Source organism: Chiloscyllium plagiosum, chromosome 45, assembly GCF_004010195.1.
Source record: "Chiloscyllium plagiosum isolate BGI_BamShark_2017 chromosome 45, ASM401019v2, whole genome shotgun sequence".
In the NCBI taxonomy this organism is placed as follows: Eukaryota; Metazoa; Chordata; class Chondrichthyes; order Orectolobiformes; family Hemiscylliidae; genus Chiloscyllium; species Chiloscyllium plagiosum.
Window position 1 is genome coordinate 7,920,954 of NC_057754.1, and position 26,233 is coordinate 7,947,186.

General features: G+C 48.6%; 1 protein-coding gene across 5 annotated transcripts in view; it reads left to right on the plus strand.

Moving 5' to 3' along the window:
- Positions 1-26,233, plus strand: part of LOC122543886 (pyruvate carboxylase, mitochondrial-like) — a 567,831-nt gene that overhangs the window by 134,117 nt on the left and 407,481 nt on the right. For all 5 annotated transcript variants that reach the window (XM_043682747.1, XM_043682746.1, XM_043682749.1 and 2 more), the window contains one exon: positions 8,206-8,324. In XM_043682747.1, coding sequence (XP_043538682.1) covers positions 8,206-8,324 — 119 coding nt within the window. The remainder of the gene's footprint in view (positions 1-8,205; positions 8,325-26,233) is intronic.

A 26,233-nucleotide genomic window follows, 5' to 3' on the forward strand; every position in this document is an offset into this window, starting at 1 on the left:
CAGGGGAAGGTGCTGGGAGTGGAGGTTGGGTTGGTGGGGGGTGTGGACCTGACGAGGGAGTCACGGAGGGAGTGGTCTTTTCGGAACGCTGATAGGGGAGGGGAGGGAAATATATCCCTGGTGGTGGGGTCCGTTTGGAGGTGGCGGAAATGACAAAGGATGATACGCTGTATATGGAGGTTGGTAGGGTGGTAGGTGAGGACCAGTGGGGTTCTGTCCTGGTGGCGATTTGAGGGGCGGGGCTAAAGGGCGGAGGAGCGGGAAGTGGAGGAGATGCGGTGGAGAGCATCGTCGACCACGTCTGGGGGGAAATTGCGGTCGTTAAAGAAGGAGGCCATCTGGGTTGTATGGTATTGGAACTGGTCCTCCAGGGAGCAGATGCGGCGGAGGTGAAGGAATTGGGAATATGGGATGGCGTTTTACCTAGATTACACTTCTTCCCACCCTGCCCCCTGTAAAAACTCAGTACCGCCTTCTTGACCTGCAATCTTCTTCCTGACCTCTCCGCCCCCACCCCCTCTCCGGCCTATCACCCTCACCTTAACCACCTTCCACCTATCGCATTCCCAACGCCCCTCCCCCAAGTCCCCCCTCCCTACCTTTTATCTTAGCCTGCTTGGCACACCCTCCTCATTCCTGAAGAAGGGCTTATCCCCGAAACGTCGATTCTCCTCCTTTGATGCTGCCTGACCTGCTGCGCTTTTCCAGCAACACATTTTTAAGCATGGTAAATAACCTTCTTAACCTAGATAATCATCCTTGCCCTCTAATTTTGCCAGGAGGACAGTCCAAGCGAGGTTAAAGTCCATGTACAGAAAGGAAAATTACGACCAAAGGGTCTGTTTCAGTGCTGTATGACTCTGTAACGTTAAAAGCCAGTACAGTTGGCGGACTCTGACATGCTGGCCTGGCTTGACATGCGTACTTCAGAATGGAAGTCCAGTGTCACCACTCCATTCATCTTTTCTTTCCATACCAATTCCCCTTCTCTCCTGCATTAACTGTATTCAGAGAAGATGGTTCGGTCAGAGAGAAAATAATTCTACTCGGATCATAAGTACCTTGAAGTACGACGACTCGCCTTCTCTCTTGCGACCGCTTTTATTATTCATAATATGTGATTTGATAATTAAGAGATACTTGCCCTCTCCTTTCATTAATCTTTAATTAAATGTGTTAACTGAGGCTCAGAGGGTAATGTGCTGTCTTTCAGCTGGAAGTTAGAAAGTCATGACTTCCAAGTCGCACTCCAGAGGCGTGAGCACTCCAGTCCCGAGGGAGTACTTTCCACTTCAGCTGGCGTCTTTCACAAGAACATAACAGCTGGCGGCAGGAGTAGGTCCCTGTTCAGCCCCTTGAGCCTGCTCCGCCCTTTGATGCGATCATGGCTGATCACATGTCAGCCTCAACTCCCACTTCAGTGGGCGGCACGGTGGCACAGTGGTTAGCACTGCTGCCTCACAGCGCCAGAGACCCGGGTTCAATACCCGCCTCAGGCGACTGACTGTGTGGAGTTTGCACGTTCTCCCCGTGTCTGCGTGGGTTTCCTCCGGGTGCTCCGGTTTCCTCCCACAGTCCAAAGATGTACAGGTCAGGTGAATTGGCAATGCTAAATTGCCCGTAGTGTTAGGTAAGGGGTAAATGTAAATGTAGGGGTAGGGGTATGGGTGGGTTGCGCTTCGGCGGGGCGGTGTGGACTTGTTGGGCCGAAGGGCCTGTTTCCACATTGTAAGTAATCTAATCTAATCTTTTACGACTGCTGTCTGTAACCCTCCTGCCCATTGCTACTTAAAAAAATCTATCCGCTCCTTAAATTTAGTCAATGTCCCAGCATCCACCACACTCTGGGAGAGTGACTTCCACAGATTGACGAAGAAATTTCTCATAATCACCTCTCGTTTTAAACGGGCCACCCCTTATCCGAACACGATGACCTCTCGTTCTCGATTGCCCCACGTGAGGAAGCATCTTCTCGATGCCAGCTTTGTCAATCTCCTTTAGTATCTTATTTACCTCAATTAGATCTCCTCTTCCAAACTCAAGAGTGTAGGCCACAGCTGCTGAAACTCCCTTCGTAAAACAAACCCCTCTACTCTAGAATCAATCTTGTGAACCTTGTCTGAACTGCCTCTGTTACAACTGCATCCTTCCCCGAATGAAGGGACAGAACTTGTACGCGGTGCTCCAACTACAGTCTCACCAATACCTGGTACAATTGCAGCAACACTCCCCCACTTGCATACTCTGTCCTTTAGCAATGAATGCCATCATTTGTATTTTTGATTACCCACTATTCATGTATACTAGTTTTCTGAAATTCATGCACAACAGCCACCCAGATCCCTCTACACCAGAGCACTCTGAAATTTCTCTCCGTTTACATAAGTTATCTTTCTATTATTCTGACCATTTTGTGACTGTGACCCCCTAGTTTGAGTCTCCCCTTAAGGTATTCAAACCTGTCAAACCTCTCAGAATGTGTTCTGTTTCAGTAAGTGCATCGCTCATTCCTCAAAGCTCTAACGGCCGTCGGCCCAAGCCGCTCAATGCTTCCTTATAAAACAAACCCCTTCCTCGATGATTGAGCGTTTTCGGAAGTTCCTGCAATGCAAAGTATATCTCTCCTCAGCAACATTTTACCATTAACAGGGATGGATGAAGAAGCACTTTTCTCTGAGTGTTGAGAGTCTTCCTCAAAAGGAAGCAGATGCAGAATCTAAAAAATATTTCTAAGACTCAGGCAGATAGATTCTTCATTACCAAGGGATAATCATGATTTGGAGATGCCGGTGTTGGACTGGGGTGGACAAAGTTAAAAAATCACACAACACCAGGTTATAGTCCAACAGATTTAGCATTCGGAGCGACGCCTGAGAACCACCTGATGAAGGAGCGTGGCTCTGAAAGCTCGTGTGCTTCCGATTAAACCTGTTGGACTATAACCTGGTGTTGTGTGATTTTTAAAAGGGATAATCAAGGGTGTGCAGGCTCAGAGAGCTGAGGTTGAAATCAGATTAGTCATGATCTTTATTGAATGTCTTAGCAGATTCGAGGGCTGAATGGCCTGTATCTAGCTTGGTATGGTCCAGTGTGATAATACAAAGCTGAGTTGGACAATAAACTGTGAGGACAGCGCAAAAAGAGGAGGTGGTGGCAAAATTGGATTCGTAAAAGGGCAGACTATTTGTGTAAACAGGGGAGGTGATGGCGTATTGGTATTATCACCAGAGTAGTAATCAGGCGGACTGTTTACATAAAGAGAGGAGGTAGTGCGATGTTGGTACTATCCCTGGATTAGTAAGCAGGCGGATAGCTCCTGTGCACATCCCACTGTGTTTGCTGTTTATGAAAATCCTCAGAGGTGATTTGCCGCAGCCAGGCCCCCTCCTGTGATTGGAGACGTCGCTGTAACTTCACCAGCAACCTGCCCTTGCCCGCCTTGGTCCCCTTCAGATCTTAGCTGTCATTAAAAACTTGGAACCCCGCTATTCCTGCAATGTTTTTGTGTAATCTACGGTGAAGGGTTACAAAATATTTGCTCAATGACTCGAAGGGACCCCCTGTTTACTTTTGCTCGTCTCTTCCTCCTAATGAACCTGCAACAGTTTGTGCGTTCTGATTTTGTTTATTCTAGTTTACTGTCACATTCTGCTTCCTTCCTTTTTATCCATCTGTTGTATTCAAATCGCTGCCACCAATTGCTCCCTTTCAGAAATATTTCATTGGATGCCCTAAAGTTGCGGAAGTTGCCATGATAGTGCAAGTCTGTGTTTTGGTTGTAGAGTCATAGAGTTAAACAACATGGAAACGGATGCTCTATGTACTGTGGACTGGATTAACTAATCCATAGAACGTAGAACTGTACAGGACAGGAATGGTCCCTTTGGCCCACAATGTTGTGTTGAATATGACACGAAATTAAGCTAAACCCTTCTGCCTGCCCTTGGTTCATATCCCTTCATTCCTTGCACATTCATATGCTGACTTAAAATCCTATCTGCCTCCCCCACCACACCTAGCAGCACTTTCCAGACTCCTATCACACTCTGTGTAAAACACTTGCCCCTCACATCTCCTTTGAACTTTCTCCCTCTCACCTTAAATGCATGCCCTCGAGTATCAGACATTTCAACTCTAGGGGAAAAGGATTCTCACCATCAATCCTATCTATGCATCTCATAGTTTTATAGACGTCTATCAGCCCCTCAGCCTCTGCTGCTCCAGAGAAAGGAACCTGAGTTTTTTTGTCCCAACCTTTCCTTATGGCTCATAGCCTCTAATCCAGGCAATACCCTCTTCTGCACCCTCAACAAAGCCGCCACCACCTCCTTCCTATAATGGGGCAATGCTCTATGTGGAACATCATCCCAAACTGAATTAATCCCACCAATTTGACCCGAGCCCAAGCTTTTTCTATTCATGTATATATCCGAGTGTCTTTTAAAAATTGCAATTGTATCTACGTCCACCACTTCCTCAGGAAGTTTGTTTTGCATGCGAACCACCCTCTGTGTAAAATATTTCTCATGTCTTTTTTAAATCTCTCTCCTCTTAGCTTAAGAATGTTCCCCCCCTAGTCTTGAAATCCCTCATCCTAGGGCAGAAGACACCTATCATTAATCCGATCTGTACCCCTTATGATTTTATAAATCTCTATAATGTCACCTCTCAACCTCCTACGCTTCAGGGAAAAAAAGTCCCAGCCTTTCTTTACAACTCAAACCTTCCATACCAAGCAACATCTTCTGAGCCCTCTCCAGCTTAATAATATCCTTCCTACATCTGGGCGACCAGAACTGGACTTAGTATTCCAGTCGACCTGTATTCCTGATGAAGGGGTTTTGCCCGAAACGTCGATTTTCCTGCTCCTGGGATGCTGCCTGGACTGCTGTGCTTTTCCAGCACTTCTCTAATCTAGACTCTGGTTTCCAGCATCTGCAGTCATTGTTTTTACATAGTATTCCAGAAGAGGCCTCACCAATGTCCTGTAAAACTTCAACATGACGTCCCAACTCCTATGTTCAAAGGACCGAGCAATGAAGGCAAGCGTGCTAAACACCTTCCTCACCAGCCTGTCTGTGTGCGAAGGAAACCTCAAAGAATTGTGTGCCAGGGAGCCTAGGTTCCTCTGTTCTACAATGCTACCCAAGGCCCGACTGAGAATAAAAATCAGCTGGAACACAAGCACAAACTGCTGGTAAAACTCAGCAGCTCTGTCAGAAGGAGTCAGCAGGGTGGGGGCAGCACAGTGGCTCAGTGGTTAGCACTGCTGCCTACAATTCAATTCCTGCCGCAGGCGACTGCGCCGAGTTTGCACGTTCTCCCTGTGTCTGCGTGGGGTTTCCTCCCACAATCCAAAGATGTGCAGGTTAGGGTGGATTGGCCGCGCTAAATTGCCCCATAGTGCCCAGGGATGTGCAGGTTAGGGTGGATTGGCTGTGCTAAATTGTCCATAGTGCCCAGGCATGTGCAGGTTAGGGTGGATAGGCTGTGCTAAATTGTCCCATAGTGCCCAGGGATGTGTAAGTTAGGGTGGATTGGCTGTGCTAAATTACCCATAGTGCCCAGGGATGTGCAGGTTAGGTACGTTGGTCTGAGGTTAATGTAGGGTAGGGGAATGGGTGTAAGTCGGTTACTCTTCGGAGGGTCGGTGTGGACTTGTTGGGCCAAAGGGCCTGTTTACAGGCTGTAGGCATTCTGGGTGAGCAGATATGTGGAGACGGAGCCCAGAGAAAACGAGAGGCAAAAAGCTGGGCATTCGAAGGGATGGTTGGTGGTAAGCCAAGATCAGCTGGTTGAGGTAGCATTGGGCATGATGTATCTGCAATGTGTTAAATGCCGAGGGAACGTAGATGGTGAAATTCTAATGCACAGCTGATGGCCTGTTAATTTTCTGGTGATGAATGCTTCGAGTAGTAATTGGGATTGTCCACCGTTTAATGTCACATTTGCTGGTGCACCATCTCTGCAGGGGTCTGTCTAATTGGCCCATTTTTTCTCTTGGCAAAACGTAAGTAATGGCTATTGAACAAAACTGCCACTTGTGTGTGTCTAATTGTAACAAATAATTTGTTTCGGCTTCGCAGCCCTGTTGGGTGGAATCATTGCTGTTTTCATGTTCTCTGCATTATAAGGCATCACGTCCAGCCAGTGTTGTTCCATTACATGCAGTGCCTGCAGTGTGAGGGCTGTCTCTGCTGATCAATCGAGTATTTTCTGCCTCAGTGTCTCTCCAGTATAGTATTCTGCACATCTGCTGTCCTGCGCCCCACTGTACCAAGATGCGAGCTCTCTTTTAGAGTGGGTGAGGTTTGGGGCTGCGCTGTGGCTCAGTGGCTTACAGCACCAGGGACCCAGATTTCGATTCCACCCTCGGCAGACTGTCTGTGCGGAGTTTACACATTCTCCCTGTGTCTGCGTGCGTTTCTGCTGGGTGCTCTGGTTTCCTCCCACAGTTCAAAGATGTGCAGGTTAGGATGGTTTGGCCATGTTAAATTGTCCCATAGTGTTCAGGGATGTGCAGGTTAGGGTGGTTTGGCCATGCTAAATTGTCCCATAGTGTTCAGGGATGTGCAGGTTAGGGTGGTTTGGCCATGTTAAATTGTCCCATAGTGTCCAGTGATGTGCAGGTTAGGATGGTTTGGCCATGTTAAATTGACCCATAGTGTTCAGGGATGTGCAGGTTAGGGTGGTTTGGCCATGCTAAATTGTCCCATAGTGTCCAGGGATGTGCAGGTTAGGTGGTTTGGGCCATGCTAAATTGTCCCATAGTGCCCAGGGATGTGCAGGTTAGGGTGGAGATGTGCAGGTTATGGTGGATTGGCCGTGCTAAATTGTCCCATAGTGTCCTGGGATGTGCAGGTTAGGATGGTTTGGCAATGCTAAATTGTCCCATAGTGCCCAGGGATGTGCTGGTTAGGGTGGTTTGACCGTGCTAAATTGTCCCATAGTGCGCAGGGATGTGCAGGTTAGGATGGTTTGGCCGTGCTAAATTGTCCCATAGTGCCCAGGGATGTGCTGGTTAGGGTGGATTGGCCGTGCTAAATTGTCCCATAGTGTCCTGGGATGTGCANGGGGGGGGGGGGCGTTGGTGCTGCTGTTCTGAGTGGGATGCTCTTCGGAGGGTCATTGCAGACTCGAGGGGCCGAATGGCCTCTTTCTGCACTGTAGGGATCCTGCGGTCGTTCAGCGAATTGTTCCAGGTCAGAAGGACCTCCACGATGAGGGTAGATTGGAGAAACTGAGGGTAGTTCCCCTGGGAGTAAAAGTTTGAATAGAGGTCAGACCAAGGCGTTCAAAATTGCGAGGAGTCCGGACAACGTAGATGGGGAGAAGCTGTTTCCATTGGCAGAGGGGTCAAGCAACCGAGTGAACTGGGAGAAGATATGACAGCGATGTGAGGGAAAACTGTTTATGCAGCAATTGGTGAGGTTTCCCATCAAGAGGGGCAAACCCTGTCGAGTCTTTCTGAAGGATATTGAACAGTTGTCACAGGAGAAGAGGTTTGGAGGATGATGGGGACGAGGTCTGCAGGGCTGGCTAAGCTGCTCCTTCAGAAAGTTGGCACACAGTTCGAGGGGGCCAAATGGTTTTGTCCTGAGCTGCAGTCACTCTATGAATCTCTGTTGGTGATGCATTGATCAGAAGGGAGAAAGTGGGAACAGGACTGAGTTGGGTGGCATGGAGACTCAGTGGTTAGCACTGCTGCCTCACAGCACCAAGGTCCCAAGTTCGATTTCAGCCTCAGGTGAATGTCTGTGGGGAGTTTGCACATTCTCCCCGTGACTGTGTGGGTTTCCTCAAGGTGCTCCGGTTTCCTCCCACAGTCCAAAGATGTGCAGGTTAGGGTGAATTGCCAGGCTAAATTACCCAGAGAGTTCGGTGCATTAGTCAGAGGGAAATGGGTCTGGGTGGGTTACTCTTTGGAGGGTCGGTGTGGACTGGTTGGGCCGAAGGGCCTGTTTCCACACTGTAGGGAACCTAATCTAATCAGCCATGGTCATACTGAATGGGACATCAGGATCATAGGGCTGAATGGTCTCCTCCTGCTCCTATTTACTTTGTTTTGTGTTTTTTGATGCTTGTAAGAAGGTGGCTTTGCAAAGAGAAATTGCAAATGGAGGGCAGTACTGGCCTGAAGTGCTGTGTGACCTATTCCTGTGTATCTCATTGCTTTTCATGTTCTTTCAATTCCTCCCTGCTCAGGTGGGTTATGAGAACGCTGGCACAGTGGAATTTCTTGTCGACAAGCAAGACAAGTACTTTTTCATCGAGGTCAACTCCAGGCTGCAAGTGGAGCACACCGTGACTGAAGAAATCACTGAGTAAGTGGTTCACCGCTAATTAATGGTAATGGGGAAGTCTGCAGGCGTTTCAGGCGGAGTTAATGAGGTGACTGCATCACCAGGAGCCACTTGAGGGAATAGATTCTGTGATCACAGTGCAGCTACATGAACACAATCAACTGCTGCTCATTGCTCCTGGGAAATTTCTCCATGTAAAACGCTGCTGTTGTTGGCGGTCGTTTCTCCCTTTTTCTCCTTGTGTGCTCTCTTTTTAATGGGAGAGGGATGATTGCCAACAGGCACAATGGACTCGCGCAAATGCTGCACCCCCCCGGCCCCCCCAGTTTAAATACCAAACACTCGATTGTATTCGATGCTCTATCTCTGATGTCTTCCGTCCCCATCCAATGAGTTTGGTCTTTAGCTTTGGAAGTGAATACAGCTACACTCATCCTCTTGCAACGAATGGCGCTATCTTACTGGTCGCTTTTGTGTGTGTGTGTCTGTGTGTGTTCTCTTGTTAGACTTAATAAGCAACTTCTATAAATGTCAAAGGAACCCACTCACTGGGAACACCCAGCCATTTCCATATGAACCTGTCACCAGCTTGCCTCCTCAGAGGTCAGCTTGACCCAGGTTTTGCAGGTCAGATCCTCGAGGAGGCTTTGTTGGTTTGTGTCTTGTTATTTGGTTTATTGTTGTCACATGTGCCGAGGTACAATGAAAAGTTTTGTTTTGTGTGCCGTGCAAGCAGACCATACCATACAAAGTGCATCAGGGTAATAGAACAGAGCGAGGAATACAATGTTACAGCTTCAGAGGTGATTAGATTAGATTCTCTACAGTGTGGAAACAGGCCCTTCAGCCCAACAAGTCCACACCGCCCCTCCGAAGAGAAACCCACCCAGACCCATTCCCCTACCCTATATTTACCCCTGACTAACACACCTAACACTACGGTCAATTTAGCACGGCCAATTCACCTGACCTGCACATCTTTGGATTGTGGGAGGAAATCGGACCACCCGAGGAAATTCATGCAGACACGGGGAGAACGTGCAAACTCCACACAGACAGGCGGGCATCCAACCTGGGTCCCTGGTGCTATGAGGCAGCAGTGCTAACCACTGAGCCACTGAGCCACTGTGCCACCCCCATAAGGTGCACAAAGAATAGGACCAACATTAAATATAAAATTGATGAAGGGCTTTTACCCGAAACGTCGATTTCGCTGCTCCTTGGATGCTACCTGAACTGCTGTGCCCTTCCAGCACCACTAATCCAGAATCTGGTTTCCAGCATCTGCGGTCATTGTTTTTACCTCGTAAAATTTGAGGGGTCCATTCAGCAGTCTAACAACAGTGGGGAAGAAGCTGTTCTTGAATCTGTCAGTCGGTGCGAATAAGCTTATGTATCTTCTGCCAAACGGAAGAGGTTGGAAGAGATTACAACTGGGGTTGGAGGGGTCTTTGATGATGTCGGCTGTCTTCCTGAGGCAGTGGGAAGTGTAGATGGAGTCAATGGATGGAATCCCTGAAGAATGGTCACTGGACCCGAAATGTTAACTCTAATTTGTCTTCACAGATGCTGCCAGACCTGCTGAGCTTTTCCAGCAACTTTTGTTTATGTTTCTGATTTACAGCATCCGCAGTTCTTTCGGTTTTTAACAGGCGGAAGGTTGGCTTGCATGATGGATTGGGCTGTGTTCGTAACTCTCTGTAGTTTCTCACAGTCCTGGGCAGATCAGTTGCCACACTGAGCTGTGATGCATCCAGAGAGAAAACACTTTCTGTGGTGCGTCTGTAAAAATTGGTTCTTTGCGTTTTGCAGTTTCCTATTTTGTGAGCTCTACTCCCCCCGCCCCCAACCTGGAAGGAGTGGCATTGCTGGTGTGCAGACTGTGTGGGCCTGTGCGATATGGTTCAGCCGCCCGATGGAGGAGGGCAGCGTTTGGCGTCTGAATGAATTGGCTCATAGCTGTTTCATCGTGGGAGTTCGCTGACGATAGACTGTATTGTTAATGTTATCAGACATCTGGATGCACAAATATTCATCCGTTTCTTTTGGTTATCAAAAGAGCAGTGATAAGGAAGTCCTCTGGGAAGCAGTGCTCACTGATTCCCGTGACTGCTAAAAGGTCAACTCTTCCAAGTTAATTGATTTGCAAATCTCTCATAAAACTTGGTGTGAATTGCAGGCACTTTTAATGCTTGCAGGCTGTTCTGGAGATTTACTTCTGATAAACAGTGACGTGAAGCAGGGGGACTGCGTCGTGAACATAATTATGATACCGTTTAGGTAGTCCTTTATGTTACTGAGGGGTTGGAAGGGGAGGGTTTCTACTCAAAAGAGCAGAGCCAGACTTGTGTGTCGAATGGCGCAGTCACCATTGAAGGGCTTAGGCCCGAAACGTCTATTCTCCTGCCCCTCGGATGCTGCCTGACCTGCTGTGCTTTGCCAGCACTGCACTCTCGACACAGTCACCCATTGGTTAGTGTTTTTCCGGTGTCAGTGCCGAGGCTTCAGATCCCACACCGGCTGAGTTTACCACGAAGGGCTGTCCTTCTCATCTCCACCTGAGGCACGGTTGAACCGCACCAGCCGCCTGTCTCTAAAGAGAGAGGAGCCCAGTGGTCCTTCTACGTCTATGACGACTTTACATTACTAAAGCTCCTCAAGCTGGGAGAGGCGTCGTCCTAGCGATATTATTGCTAGGCTACTAATGCACAGACCCCAGTTAATGTCCTGGGCACCCAGGTTCGAATCCCATCATGGCAAATAAAAATAAAAAAATTGGAATTAAGAATGGCCATTGTCAGGAACAAAAGGTAAAAACAATGACTGCAGATGCTGGAAACCTGATTCTGGATCAGTGGTGCTGGAAGAGCACAGCAATTCAGGCGAAGCTCCTCGGATGCTGCCTGAACTGCTGTGCTCTTCCAGCACCACTGATCCAGAATATTGTCAGGAACAGCCCATCTGGTTCACTGATGTTCTTCAGGGAAGGATATTGCCATCCTCACCTGGCCTGGCCGACGTGTGACTCCAGACTCTTTAACTGCCCCCTGGGCGATTAGGGATGGGCAATAAATGCTGGTCGAGCCAGCAGTGCCCACATCCTGTGAGTGAATTTGAAATAAAAACCTGTGGGGGACAGGGGTATAGATAAGTGTGTGGATGGGATGAGCTGAAGTGGAGGGAGGAGGTCCGGGTGGGATTTCACCAAGGTGGGGGCATTCGCCTGTTTCAGGCTGTACCTCAATAATATAATTCTGTATTTCAGTCCAGCTTTCCTATTGTCTGTCAGGTGCTTTGTGCACCGGATTCCTGGGATTCATGTATCCGAAAATCATTAAACCGTGTTATCTACCGTGTGTACCCGAGTAATAATCAATCTCGTGTAAAAGCCGACCTCCTATCTTTGGCCAAATAACCTGGAATTTCCCACACATCTCGTGGGAAAGGTGACCCTAGTTCCTCGCAGATAACAGATCAACGTTTCTGAGTCAGTGTGCCAGCCGTCACGTCCCGTTCCAGTCTGCCAGTTGTCCCACCCCACTCCTGGTCTTCCAGTCTGCTGGCTGTTGTGCTCCGCTCCGGAATTTCCGAATTACCATAAGTTGTTTATTTTCCATTGTTAGTTTAGGGATCAGTTGCGCTTCTGCTAATGATATGGTATGAATTTTGCTGGGCATCAATTTCAGCCCCTCAAAAGTAGTATCCATGTAGTATTCGGCCCCATACATTTAACCTTAAAATGTAGTCAAGAAAATTTGACTATTACTGGAGTATATACGGTAAATAAAAACTGCCCCACCAGATTCTCCTGTTGTAATACACTGGCTGCAATGAGGAGTGCCGGAGCAGGCACACTGGCCGCAGTGAGATAGTGCCGGAGCAGGCACACTGGCCGCAATGAGGTGGTGCCAGAGCAGGCACACTGGCCGCAATGAGGTGGTGCCGGAGCAGGCACACTGACCGCAGTGAGGAGTGCCGGAGCAGGCACACTGGCCGCAATGAGGTGGTGCCGGAGCAGGCACACTGGCCGCAGTGAGATAGTGCCAGAACAGGCACACTGGCCGCAATGAGGTGGTGCCAGAGCAGGCACACTGGCCGCAGTGAGATAGTGCCAGAGCAGGCATACTGGCCGCAATGAGGTGGTGCCAGAGCAGGCACACTGGCCGCAATGAGGTGGTGCCAGAGCAGGCACACTGGCCGCAGTGAGATAGTGCCGGAGCAGGCACACTGGCCGCAATGAGGTGGTGCCAGAGCAGGCACACTGGCCGCAATGAGGTGGTGCCAGAGCAGGCACACTGGCCGCAGTGAGGAGTGCCGGAGCAGGCATACTGGCCGCTGTGAGATAGTGTCGGAGCAGGCACACTGACCGCAGTGATGAGTGCCGGAGCAGGCACACTGGCCGCAGTGAGGAGTGCCGGAGCAGGCACACTGGCCGCAGTGAGGAGTGCCGGAGCAGGCACACTGGCCGCAACGAGGAGTGCTGGAGCAGGCACACTGGCCGCAGTGAGGTAGTGCTGGAGCAGGCACACTGACCGCAGTAAGGAGTGCCGGAGCAGGCACACTGGCCGCAACGAGGAGTGCTGGAGCAGGCACACTGGCCGCAGTGAGGTAGTGCTGGAGCAGGCACACTGACCGCAGTAAGGTAGTGCTGGAGCAGGCACACTGGCCGCAGTGAGGAGTGCCGGAGCAGGCACACTGGCCGCAATGAGGAGTGCTGGAGCAGGCACACTGGCCGCAGTGAGGAGTGCCGGAGCAGTCACACTGACCGCAGTGAGGAGTGCCGGAGCAGTCACACTGACCGCAGTGAGGAGTGCCGGAGCAGGCACACTGGCCGCTGTGAGATAGTGCCGGAGCAGGCACACTGGCCGCTGTGAGATAGTGCCGGAGCAGGCACACTGGCCGCAACGAGGAGTGCCGGAGCAGGCACACTGGCCGCAGTGAGATAGTGCCGGAGCAGTCACACTGACCGCTGTGAGATAGTGCCGGAGCAGGCACATTGGCCGCTGTGAGATAGTGCCGGAGCAGGCACACTGGCCGCTGTGAGATAGTGCCGGAGCAGGCACACTGGCCGCAACGAGGAGTGCTGGAGCAGGCACACTGGCCACAGTGAGATAGTCCCTGAGCAGGCACACTGGCCGCAGTGAGATAGTGCCAGAGCAGGCACACTGGCCGCGGTGAGATAGTGCCAGAGCACGCACACTGGCCGCAGTGAGATAGTCCCTGAGCAGGCACACTGGCCGCAGTGAGATAGTGCCAGAGCAGGCACACTGGCCGCTGTGAGATAGTGCCGGAGCAGGCACACTGGCCGCAGTGAGATAGTGCCGGAGCAGGCACACTGGCCGCAGTGAGATAGTGCCGGAGCAGGCACACTGGCCGCTGTGAGATAGTGCCGGAGCAGGCACACTGGCCGCTGTGAGATAGTGCCAGAGCAGGCACACTGGCCGCTGTGAGGTAGTGCCAGAGCAGGCACACTGGCCGCTGTGAGGTAGTGCCGGAGCAGGCACACTGGCCGCAGTGAGATAGTGCCGGAGCAGGCACACTGGCCGCAGTGAGATAGTGCTGGAGACTAGTTTAATTCTGAAAAATTGGTGGCATGGACAAGTTGGGCCAAAGGGTCTATTTTCATGCTTTAGATCTCTGTGACTGTATAAAACAGAGGTAACGCAGTACTCCAGGTGTGGCCTCACCAGCACCCTATACAACTGCAATGTCACCTCCCTGCTTTTTAAACTCAATCCCTTTAGCAATAAAGGGCAATATTTCATTTGCCTTCTTAATTACCTATTGCACCTGCAGACCAACCTTCTGTGATTCACGCACAAGGACACCCAGGTCCCTCTGCATTGCAGCATGCTGCAGGTTTTTTTACTGTTCAAATAACAGTCCCATTTACTGTGATTTCTCCCGAAATGGATAACTTCATATTTATCAACATTGCGTTCCATCTGCCTGACCTTTGCCCAGTCACTTAAACTATCTATATCCCTCTACAAACTTTGTTCTACCACTCATCTTAATGTCATCCGACAACTTTGACACACACTACACACCCCAACTCCAAGTCATCAATGTGAATTGTAAACAATTGCGGTCCCAACACTGATCCCTGAGGCACACCAGTAGTCACTGATCGCCAACTAGAAAAGCACTCATTTATTCCAACTCTTTGCTTCCTGTTAGTTACCTAATCCTCTGTCCATGCTGATACATTGCTGTAATGCCAGGCACCTTTATCTTATGCAGCAGGCTTTAGTATCTCCATTGTTTGTTTGTTTTTTCAACGGTCTTCAGTCTATGTTCGTGTGGGACTTGGAGGAGGATTGTTTTTGCATGTATCTGCTGTTCTTGTCCTTCTAGATGGTAGTGGTCATGAGTTTGGAAGGTGTTGTCTGAGGATCTTGGTGAATTTATGATGTGGAAAAAGGTGCTATTTCAGGTCCTACAATTCTGGACATCCCTCCTTAAGGAACTAGATTACTTACAATTATTAAGGAAGTAGATCACTTACAGTGTGGAAACAGGCCCTTCGGCCCAACAAGTCCCACACCAACCCGCCGAAGCGCAACCCACCCAGACCCATCCCCCTACACCTAACACTACGGGCAATTTTAGCATGGCCAATTCACCGAACCCGCACATTTTTGGACTGTGGGAGGAAACTGGAGGAAACCCACGCAGACACGGGGAGAATGTGCAAACTCCACACAGTCAGTCGCCTGAACCCGGGTCTCTGGCTCTGTGAGGCAGCAGTGCTAACCATTGTGCCACCGTGCCGCCCACTTAAATGTTTTCCCTATTCCCTGAATATGGAGGATTTTCTTCATCATGTCATAGAATTATAGAATCCCTACAATGTGGAAGCAGGCCATTCAGCCCGTTGAGTCCACACAAACCCTCCAAAGGGCTTCCCATCCAGCCTCACTCTGCTACCCTATCCCTGTAACCCTACTTTCCTATGGCTAACCCACCCTAACCTACATATCCCTGGACACTGTGGGACAATTTAGCATGGCCAATCCACCCTAACCTACATATCCCTGGGCACTATGGGACAATTTAGCATGGCCAATCCACCCTAACCTACATATCCCTGGGCACTATGGGACAATTTAGCATGGCCAATCCACCCTAACCTACATATCCCTGGACACTGTGGGACAATTTAGCACGGCCAATCCACCCTAACCTGCCCATCCCTGGGCACTATGGGACAATTTAGCATGGCCAATCCACCCTAACCTGCACATCTTTGGACTGTGGGAGGAAACTGGAGCAAACTCCACGCAGACAGTCACCCAAGGCTGGAATTGAACCCGGGTCCCTGGCACTGTGAGGCAGCCGTGCTAACCACTGAGCCACCGTGCTGCTCCCCCAAGAATGGCAGACAAGTCAGTTGCAGTGCTGAGGGGTGACCATTATAGAAGTTTATAAAATCATGAGGGGGATGGATTGTGTGAATGACCAGTGTCTTTCTCCCAGGGTGGAAAAGTCCAAAACTAGAGGATATAAAGTTCAGGTGAGGTGGGAAAGATTTAAAAGGGACCTAAAGGGCATCTTTTTCTTGCAGAGAGTGGTACGTGTATGGAATGAGCTGCCAGAGGAAGTGGTGGAAGCTGGTACAATTGCAACATTTAAAAGGTATCTGGGTGGGTATATGAATAGGACAGGTTTGGAGGGATATGGGCCAAATCTGGCTGGCATGGATGAATTAGACCGAAGAGTTTCCGAGCTCCACGACTCGCTGACTCTGAGCAAATGCATAGGACTGAAGGATCTCCAACAGCAGGAAGATAAGTGCTGGAAAATGCACAGCCAGTCAGGCAGCATCCGAGGAGCAGGAGAGTCGACGCTTTGAGCATGAGCTCTTCATCAGTCCTCGGTTTCTCCTCGGGGGAAGGTAACACCCACAATGTAGCTGTGACTGCCATGGGCCTTAATAAGCTGAGGGTTGGCATACATTCCCTGAAGGAGGCCTCTGGATCTCTGAAACAAAAACGCTCGGACCATTGCAGTTGACAGGGAATAAGGCAAATTACATTTAAGGTGATTCCAGACAAAGACGTGAGGGAGAAAGGAGTAGAAGGTTATGTTGATGAGGAGAGCTGGGCTAGCAGGAGGCTTCAGTGGCATTGGCCCGATGGAGCGAATGGCCGCTTGCTGTTCAGTAACTCCCCTGCAATGCAGAGAAACCATCTGGAGCATTGCCACACTGCCGATTCACTGTGTACACATGGCGACGTTTAGATATTTGCTTTGATGACTCCGACACGCTCTCATTCTCTCGCTATCACATCGCTGCTCAAATTCAAATCAATTGTTCTGCAAATTCTGCCTTTCCGAACCTCTTGACTATCCAGACATCCAGCTAAAACTGCTTGTGATTGGTTTGTTGTTTCTGATCCAGTTTTTCCAAAAGGGCTGAGACAACGTCTAATGAAGCTCATTCATCTTGCACTGTCACTTTTGAGGAGCTAAAGAACAGTAGGTGCATCAATTAAAATGGATATCTTACCTTGAGCTGTGTAAATCTGCTTGCAGATTTTCTTATATCCCTCGACTATGTGATCATTGATTTCTGTCAGTTACTGTATTCTAGGAAAACAAGGTTAGGAAGAGCCTGTTCTGCCAGTCCTTTAGATCCTGTCTAATTGTACTGTTTATTTTCTTCGGTTCACTTCGGGAGAGGTGACTAATGCAGAATATACCAGTCTAGAATCTGGGTTGAGGCAGATGTGGGTACTGCAGATGCTGGAGGTCAGAGTCAAGATTAGAGTGGTGCTGGAAAAGCACAGCAGGTCAGGCAGGATTCGAGGAGCAGGAAAATCGCCGTTTCAGGCCGGAGCCCTTCATCAGGAATCCGAGTTTGTCCACAACTTTCGTGTGAATTGGTTTTTGATGGCAGGCGGCTGACCTGAGCCAGCGCTGACCTCTTCTCATCATAGCCCCCAGTCCGCACTCCCCGGGAACGACACAGTCTCCCTGGATAAGCAGGTAAAAATGGTGCAGGGCAGTTAGGAGTCAAGCACATCAGAGGTCCAACCATCTTCTGCTGCATCATCAATGACCCTTCCTTTCTCTCTCCCCCCCCCCCCCCCTTATCCGGTCAGAAGTGGGGATGTTCACTGATGGCTGCACCACTCCTCAGGTACTGAAGCAGTCCGTGTTCAAATGCATCAAGACCCGGACAATATGCTGACAAGTGGCAAGTAACACTGGTACCAGCCAATGACCATCTCCGTCGAGAGAGAATCTAACTACTGCCCCTTGACATGCAATGATGTTACCGTCACTCAGTCCTCCATTGACCAGAAATTGAGCTGGATTTGCCATATAAATACAGTGGCTACAAAAGCAGGTCAGAGGCTAGGAATACTGCAGCAAGTAACTCACCTCCTGACACCCCAAAACCTGTCCACCATCTGCAAGGCACAGTATTATAGAATGCTACCCACTTGCCTGGGTGGGGACAGCTCCAACAACACCCTAGAAGCTCGACACCATCCAGGACAAAGCAGCCCACTTGGTTAGCCCCACATCCACTCCCTCCACCACCGACGCTCAGTAGTAGCAGCATATGCCATTTGCAAGCAACCCACTGAGGCTCCTTAGATGGTACCTTCCAAACCTATGACCACTTCCATCAGCAGATAGATGGGAACACCGCCCTCTGCAGGTTCCCCTCCGAGCGATTCTCCATCCTTCGATGGAAACACGTCGCTGTTCACTGGGACCAGATCCTGGCTCAAGTAACCAGCTTGCCCACCACCCTCTCAACCGGGGGGACGGGCAATAAATGCTGGGCCCAGCCAGAGGCGCCCACGGGGGAGAGAGAGGGCACGGTGTTCGAGAATGCAACAAGCTAAGCTCAAAGAAAGGAGAATGAGTTCACAGTCTGAAGCTGGACGTTAAGTCCAGAAGGTTGCAAAGTGTCCAGTCTGAAGATGAGATGTTGCCCCTCTGGTTTGGGCTGTGATTCACAGGAGCATTACAGTGTACCGAGGACAGCCACGTGGGCATGTGAGCAGGATGCTGTGTTAAAATGACCGGCTATGGGAAGGTTGAGGTCGACCCTCCGCACAGACGGAGGTGTTCTGCAAAGTGATCACCCAGTCTGTGCTTGGCTTCTCCAGTGTAGAGGAGGCCGCACTGTGTGCAACGAATGCAGTCGACCAGATTGGAGGAGTCGCGGGTCATGTGCCGCTTCACCGGGAAAGGTGCTTAGGCCTTTGGGTGGTGAGCAGGGAAGAGGTGGAGGGACAGGAGTTGCACCTGCTGTGATTACATCGGACGGTGGTGTGGGAAGGGAGGGCAGTGTTGGTTGTTATCAAGAAATGGACTAGGATATCCCAGAGGGAAGGGTCCCTGTGAAATGCAGACAGGGGAATGAGGGCAAGATGTGTTTAGTGGTGGCGTTCTGCTATAGTTGTCTGAAATGGCAGAGGATGATCCTTTGAATATAGAGACTGGTGCATAAAAAGATAGGCCAAGGGGAATCTGATCACGCTGTTGTGAGTATGCTGCCCCTTCCACACTTTACATCAGCTCTAAGAAAGAGTCATCTGGATTCAAAACGTTAGCTTGCCGTCTCTCCACGGATGCTACCTGACCTGTTGTGATTTCCAGCATTTTCTGTTTTCAGTGCAGATTCCAGCAGGGCGGCACGGTGGTTCAGTGGTTCGCACTGCTGCCTCACAGCACCAGGGTCCCAGGTTCAATTCCAGCCTTGGGCAACGGTCCGTGTGGAGTTTGCACATTCTCCTCGCGTCTGAGTGGGTTTCTGCCGGGTGCTCCAGTTTTCTCCCACAGTCCAAAGATGCGCAGGTCAGATGGATTGGCCATGCTAAATTGCCCGTAGTGCTAGGTGCAACAGTCAGAGGGAAATAGGTCTGGGTGGGTTACTCTTCGGAGGGTCAGTGTGGACTGGTTGGGCCGAGGGGCCTGTTTCCATACTGTAGGGAATCTAATCTAATCTAATCTGCAGTAATTTGCTCCTACGTTCATATTTTTATGTCAGCCAGGGCTCCCTGATTGGACCAGATTAGCAGCCCCAGTCAGGGAACTCATATTCTGAGTTACAATCACTACACTTTCAGCACAGCCATGCGATTTTCAGCTAAATATGGTCCCCGAATTCAGCTTTTCTCATTCCCTGGCTTACCATTATCCATTCCTTTTGTCTGCCTGTCTTTCTCTCTCTCTCTGGGCTCTGTCTCCACCTATATACCTCCTCCTTTTCCCCCTCAACTCCTGTCTCAAGCCTATATACTACGTTTCCGTAGCTACAGTCAGTTCAACAAAAGGCTAACTGGACCTGAAATGTTAACTCTGCTTTCTCGCCAGACATGTTGCGTTCCTTTAGTTATGCAGTAGTTCAACTGCATTTGTATGGAACTGGAGTTGCATGTACAATCTGACTAAGGGAAACTGTTTTGTTTTCCTACAGGATATTTGTGAGCCACTTGGGATTTTGATATTTTTCGAAAGCTTCATGGTCGCTTTCACTGTAACTCGCATTTTATTACCAGGTTTTATTTCCAATTGAATTCAAATAACGAGAGCACAGTGGGATTTGAACTCACGTTCTCAATGCAGAGACATAACTGTTGCTATTCCAGGCCTAGCCCTCAATTGAATAAATGCAGAAAATCCTGATGACGTTCCTAATCTGCATGGATCTTTGTGAACTGTGATAGAGAAACACAATTCCAACAGGCTTTTATGCACTTAATTTAAAAAAAAAATGAAATCTTTGCATATGCTAGAAATGTGAAATTGAAAACAAACAATGCTGGAGAAACTCAGCAGGTCTGGTAGCATCTGTGCAGAACAAATGTTAATGAGAGAGTTAATGTTTTGAGTCTGTGCTTCCTTTTCAGAACTAAAGGAGGTTGGAAAATGGTTTTTTCAAAACATTTTTCATTCCTGATGAAGGGCTTTTGCCCGAAACGTTGATTCTCTTGCTCCTCGGATGCTGCCTGACCTGTTGTGCTTTTCCAGCACCACTCTAACCTAGACCCTGATCTCCAGCATCTGCAGTCCTCACTTTTGCCCCGTTTTGTTTTTATGAATGAATGGAACAGAAACCAAAGGTGCTCAGAGGAAAAGACAAGGGAGTGCTAATGTTAGCAAAGGAGCGATAGTGATGTAAAATAGGTGTGAATGGTAGGTGTGAAAAGGAGAAAATGGGACCACTTTGCAGAGAGCAAAGTCAACAGGACACTGTGTGTGTGTGTGTGTGTGTGTGCGCGCAGTAAGAATCAGGGCAGAGAAGGTGCTCTGATGTGGTGTAACTCATTATTGTGTAAAATGCCTAAGCGGAAACCGAGGTGTTGCTCTTCCAACATGCATTAAGCTTCTTTGGAACAGTGTAGCCAATGGGCATGAGACTGGAAAGGGGGGATCATCCTTATGGACAGAGCAGAGGTGTTCTGCAAAATCGTCACCCAGTCTGTGTTTGGTATCACCGAGTGTGGAGGAGACTACTTGTCCGAGAACACAATCCACACTAACCTCAGCACTCCATACTCTTCCCAAATCTGCACTGCAATTCCTGATCAGTCCTTTCCAGTGAAGACTCTTGGACAGTGCATCTCTAGTGACGTCCTCTGGTAATTTGTCTATACCTAAAGTCAAACTTAATGAGTCTGTAATTTCCTGCATTTGACTTTTAAATATTGGCAGGATACAGGGTTTTCTACACCTTGCGGGAACAATGCCAGACCTGACTGAGCCATTAAATATGGTTCATTAGATCGCAACTTGGATTTCTTTGAGCATTCTCCCATAAATGCCGTCAGAGCGAGCATCCTGATCGATTTTCAGATCACTTACTCAAGCCAGGATAAGATCTGAATTGCCTTGATATGTTGCGAAGAATATTAAGGACAGCTTTACGTCCTTCGGGTATGTTACGTCCTCTTTTTAAACCCCTCCTTAGTAAGCTACAACAAATTTTTGGTATCTCTTTTAAGGTGCAGTTATATCACATAGCACTTAAAAATGTAGATCCCAGATCAAAATGAAGAAGCCCAAGTTTTCTTGAGTGAAAGAAAGAATTTTACTAGCCCCAAGTGTCATAGAGATCTACAGCCTTTGGCCCATTGAGTCTGGACCAGTCAAAACCCGCCACCAAACAATTCTATTCTCAATTTTCAGCACTTGATCCATAGCCTTGTATGTCATGGCACCACAAGTGTATGTCTAATCATTATCACAGAACCATATGGTGCAGATGAGGTCCTTCAGTCCATCGTGTCTGCACCGACCCATGAGAAACACCTTACTTAAATCTCATCCCATTTACCAGCATTGTGCCCATAGCCTTGGATGTTGTGATGTGCCAAGTGCTCATCCTGGTGTTTCTTAAAGGATGTGAGGCAGCTCACCTCTACCAGCTCCCAGGCAGTGCATTCCAGACCCTCTTGCTTAAAAAAAGTTTTTCCTCACATCTCCTCTCAACCTCCTGCCCCTCATCTTGAACCCATGTTTCCCCGTGACTGAACCCTTCAACTGAGGGGCACAGCTCCTCCGTATCCACCCTGTCCGTGCCCCTATAACCTTGTACACCTCAATCACATCACCCCTCAGTCTTCACTGCTTGAACGAAAACAACGCAAGTCCGTCCAATCTTTCCTCAAACTTAAATTTTCCATCCCATGTAGCATCGCTGGTGAATCTCCTCTGCACCTCCTCCAGTGCAATCACATCCTTCCAGGAATGTGGAATTCCTGAAATGTTGTGAGGGTTCCTTGCCTCCACCACCCTTTCAGGTAGTGAGTTCGAGATTCCCACCACCCTCTGGATGAAAGACAAATACCTCGCATTCCCTTTAAACCTTCTGCCTTTTACCTTAAATCTATTCCCCCTGATCATTCATCCCTCCATCAAGGGCAAACGTTTCTTCCTGTCTACCCTATCTATACCCCTCACAATTTTACACATCTCAACCATATCCGTTCTCAATCTCCTCTGTTCTAAGGTAAACAAGCCCAGTCTCTCTTCATAACTGAAATGCTCCATCCCAGGCAACATCTTGGGTATATCTCCTCCAGTGCAATCACATCTCTCCCATAGTGTGGATCCCAATACTGGAGCTGTAGCCTCACATAGTCTCCCTTTTCAAATGGAGATAAGAGGAATTCTTTTTCCTGTGAAGAATGTTGCTAAACCATTGCAATTCACTTTCTCGCTCGGCTGGATCAATGAATTTATTCAAGGCCAAGTGTGATAGATTTTGGGAGACAGAGGGGATTGGGAATTTATTGGGGTGGGGGGGGGGGGGCGGGGAGAGCAGACAGAAACCCTCGAGTTGAAATGGCAACCAGATCAGCCATGAGCTTACTGAATGGTAGAGCAGGCTCAGAACGTTGAGTGGCCCATGCTGTCCTGTGTCCCGATGTCCCATTAAGATGGTTTCCCCAAGCATGGATTTCTGAGTATTGGCAAGGTCTGCACCTGCCCTTTCGTCCTTGCCCCCCCTTTAGCTCTGGACAGTTTCTGCTCCATGCATGGTTTACTGATTTCCTTTGTCTGCTGATTTATATCCCCATGGTAAAGTGTGCCAAATGCACGGCCTGTGACGGTATTCCCTTGTAAAGAGAGGCAGGGGATTGTGGTAGTTTATGGCCCAGGCATGGCCAAACCTTTTTAGAAAGTGAGCCATTTGCGTTGGTGTGAGTAATTAAAATTAACCGCCTTAGTACGGGCTCAGAGAGAGGCACCAGTCCAAGGTGATAAAAGAAAGTCAGACAGGTGAGGACCTTGCAAATGCGCTGGATCCATTACAACTTGGGATCATCAGTCATGTACAAAAGACAAGTGGAGGCCTGCTCTCCCGAGAGGTTTACAGCTCATTTTGTAGACCATGAAATTTTACGTCGGGGCCCATTAAAAATGAAAATGAAGTGGTTGGCAAGAGTGAATTTTTTTTTGAATTTGAGCGTCAGGGTTAGGTGGGAAATAAAAGGAGGGAAAGCAAGAGAGAGAGAGAGACCAGGAGATGATCATATTCCTACAGCGTCTTGCGCAACCTCAGGTCACCAGGAAAGACTTAGCAGCCAGTGAAGTTCTTTCGGAGTGTGTAGCAATGTAAGAAATGTACACAAGAACTCCCTTAAATTGCCTCACACAAATCTTTCGCAGCACAAGACAATGATTAATTGAGATTAATGATTAATTGAAAATTGTGATTATTTTGTTCAAATGTGACTGATTGGGAACACAGAATCCCTACAGTATGGAAGCAAGCCATTCAGCCCATCGAGTGTACACCAACCCTCTGAAGAGAATCCCAGACCCTTCTTCTCCCCTATAACCCTGCATTTCCCATAGCTGATCAATCTAATCTGCCCTTCCCTGCACACTACGGGGCAATTTAGCATGGCCAAACTACCTGCACACCGTTGGACTGTTGGAGAAAACTGGAGCACCCGAGGGAACCTACGCAGACACTGGGAGAATGTACAAACTCCACACAGACAGCCACCCGAGGGTGGAATCAAATCTAGGTCCCAGGTGCTATGAGGCAGCAGTCCTCACCACTGAGCCATTGTGCTGCCTCACTCTGTAACAGTTTTAAATGTGTCTGTTAGCTCTTTTTGATATGACCAGGAACATAGACCTTCCTCCTTTGATGGTTTGTGGCATTAACTCCTTGCTCTCTTCTGTCATAGAGTCCTATAGCATGGAGACAGGCCCTTCGGCCCAAACCGGTCTATGCTGACCAAAATGTCCATCCACACTCAGCCCATTTCCCTGCACTTAGCCCATATCCTTCTCACCCTTTCCTATCCATGTATTTGTCCCGATGCCTTTTAAATGTTGTTAATGGACCCGCCTCAACCACTTACACTGGCGGCTCATTCCATAAGCGTACCACCCTCTGTGTAAAATAGTTGCCCCTCAGGTTCCCTTTTATTCTTTCCCGTCACCTTGTACTAATGGCCTCCAGTCGTCAATTGCCCAACTTTGGGAAAAAGTCTGAATGTATTCACCCTATCATCCTCTCATGATCTTATACACTTCTATAAAATCCCACCTCAGTCTCTTAATGCTGTCAAGAAATGATTTGGAGGTGCCAGTGTTGGGGTGTACAAAGTTAAAAATCACACAACACTAGGTTATAGTCCAACGGGTTTATTTGGAAGCACTAGCTTTCGGAGCACTGCTCCTTCGTCAGGTGGGTGTCAAGAAAAGCTCTCAAGAAAAGTGTCCTGGCTTGTCCAACCTCTCCCTACAACTTGAATCCTGGCAACATCCTTGTAAATTTCTTCTGCACGCTTTCTAGTTTAATAACGTCCTTCCAGTAACAAGGTGACCAGAACTGAACACAATACTCCAAGTGCGGCCTCACTAACATCCTGTACAACAGCAATGAAACTCCCCAACTTCTATCCTCAATGCTCTGACTGATGAAGGCCAATGTGCCAAAGGTTTCTTCACTGCCCTGTCTACCTGGGACTCCACTTTCACCTGAACTCTGAGGTCTCTCTGTTCCACTACAGTCCTTAAGGCTCTACCATTCACCATGAAACTCCTCCCTTGATTTGACTTTCCAAAATGTAAGACCTTACACCTGTCTATATTAAACTCCATTTGCCATTTCTCGGCCCATTTCCCCAGCTGATCAAGGTCCTGCTGCCATTTCTGACGAAACGTCGATTCTCCTGCTCCTTGGATGCTGCCTGACCTGCTGCGCTTTTCCAGCAACACATTTTCAGCTCTGATCTCCAGCATCTGCAGTCCTCACTTCCTGCCATTTCTGATAACCTTCCTCACTGTCCATGATCCCGCCTAGTTTGTTGTCATCTGCAAACTTACTAATCATGCCTTGTACATTCTCATCTAAATCATTGATATCGATAACAAACAGCAATGGGCCCAGCACCGACCCCTGATGCACTCCACCAGTCACAAGCCTCCAGTCCGACAAGCATCCTCCCACTATTACCCTCTGCTTCCTACCATCAAGCCAATCGTGTATCCAATTTGCCAGCTCCCCCTGGATTCCATGCGATCTAACCTTCCGGAGCAGTCTGCTCAACCTCATCTCTGGAAACTGTCTGTGCTTGTCATAATTTTAGCTAATTCTGTGGTAGAACAGTTACTCGGTTAGAAAAGTTGAGAAGAAGCAACTCATTCAAAATGAGAAGTATGTGACCTACTTGTGATAAAGAATGTGATGTGAAGTGCAATGTTTATTTCTACAGTTTAAGGAAAAGGAAATAATGTTTAGTGAAGAGTTTTTTAGTCATTTAATGCAGTGGATGTTTTTAACATGAAACCTTGATGCGTCATTCTCAGTTAGAACTAGGAGTTGAAATTTATTTACTTCAAAGTTCAAATATTTAAAAAATGTGATAGGTCATTTTGAAGATTGTAATATCAGCACAAAGGGCGGCACAGTGGCTCAGTGGTTAGCACTGCTGCCTCGCAGCACTAGGATCCTGGGTTCAATTCCAGCCTTGGGCTCTGTCTGTGTGGAGTTTGCACGTTCTCCCCGTGTCTGCGTGGCCTTCCTCTGGGTGCTCCGGTTTCCTCCCACAGTCCAAAAATGTGCAGGTCAGGTGAATTGGCCAGGCTAAATTGCCCGTAGTGAAGGGGTAAATGTAGGGCAATGAGTTACTCTTCGGAGGGGTCGGTGTGGACTTGTTGGGCCGAAGGGCCTGTTTCCACACTGAAGGGAATCTAATCTAATCTAAATTGTGCATAAACTAGATACAAGTTACAATATCCCATCTTTTGTTTTTCCTTGAAACAAGTTATCCTTATGGATGTATGATTGAAGTAAGATCTATTACCTGGGTGAGTGTGAGGTGTTGCACTTTGGGGGATCAAATGTTAAGGACAAGTTTGCAGTTAATGGCAGGACCCTGAACAACATTGATGGACAGAAGAATCTTGGGGTTCAAGTCTATAGCTCCCTGAAAGTG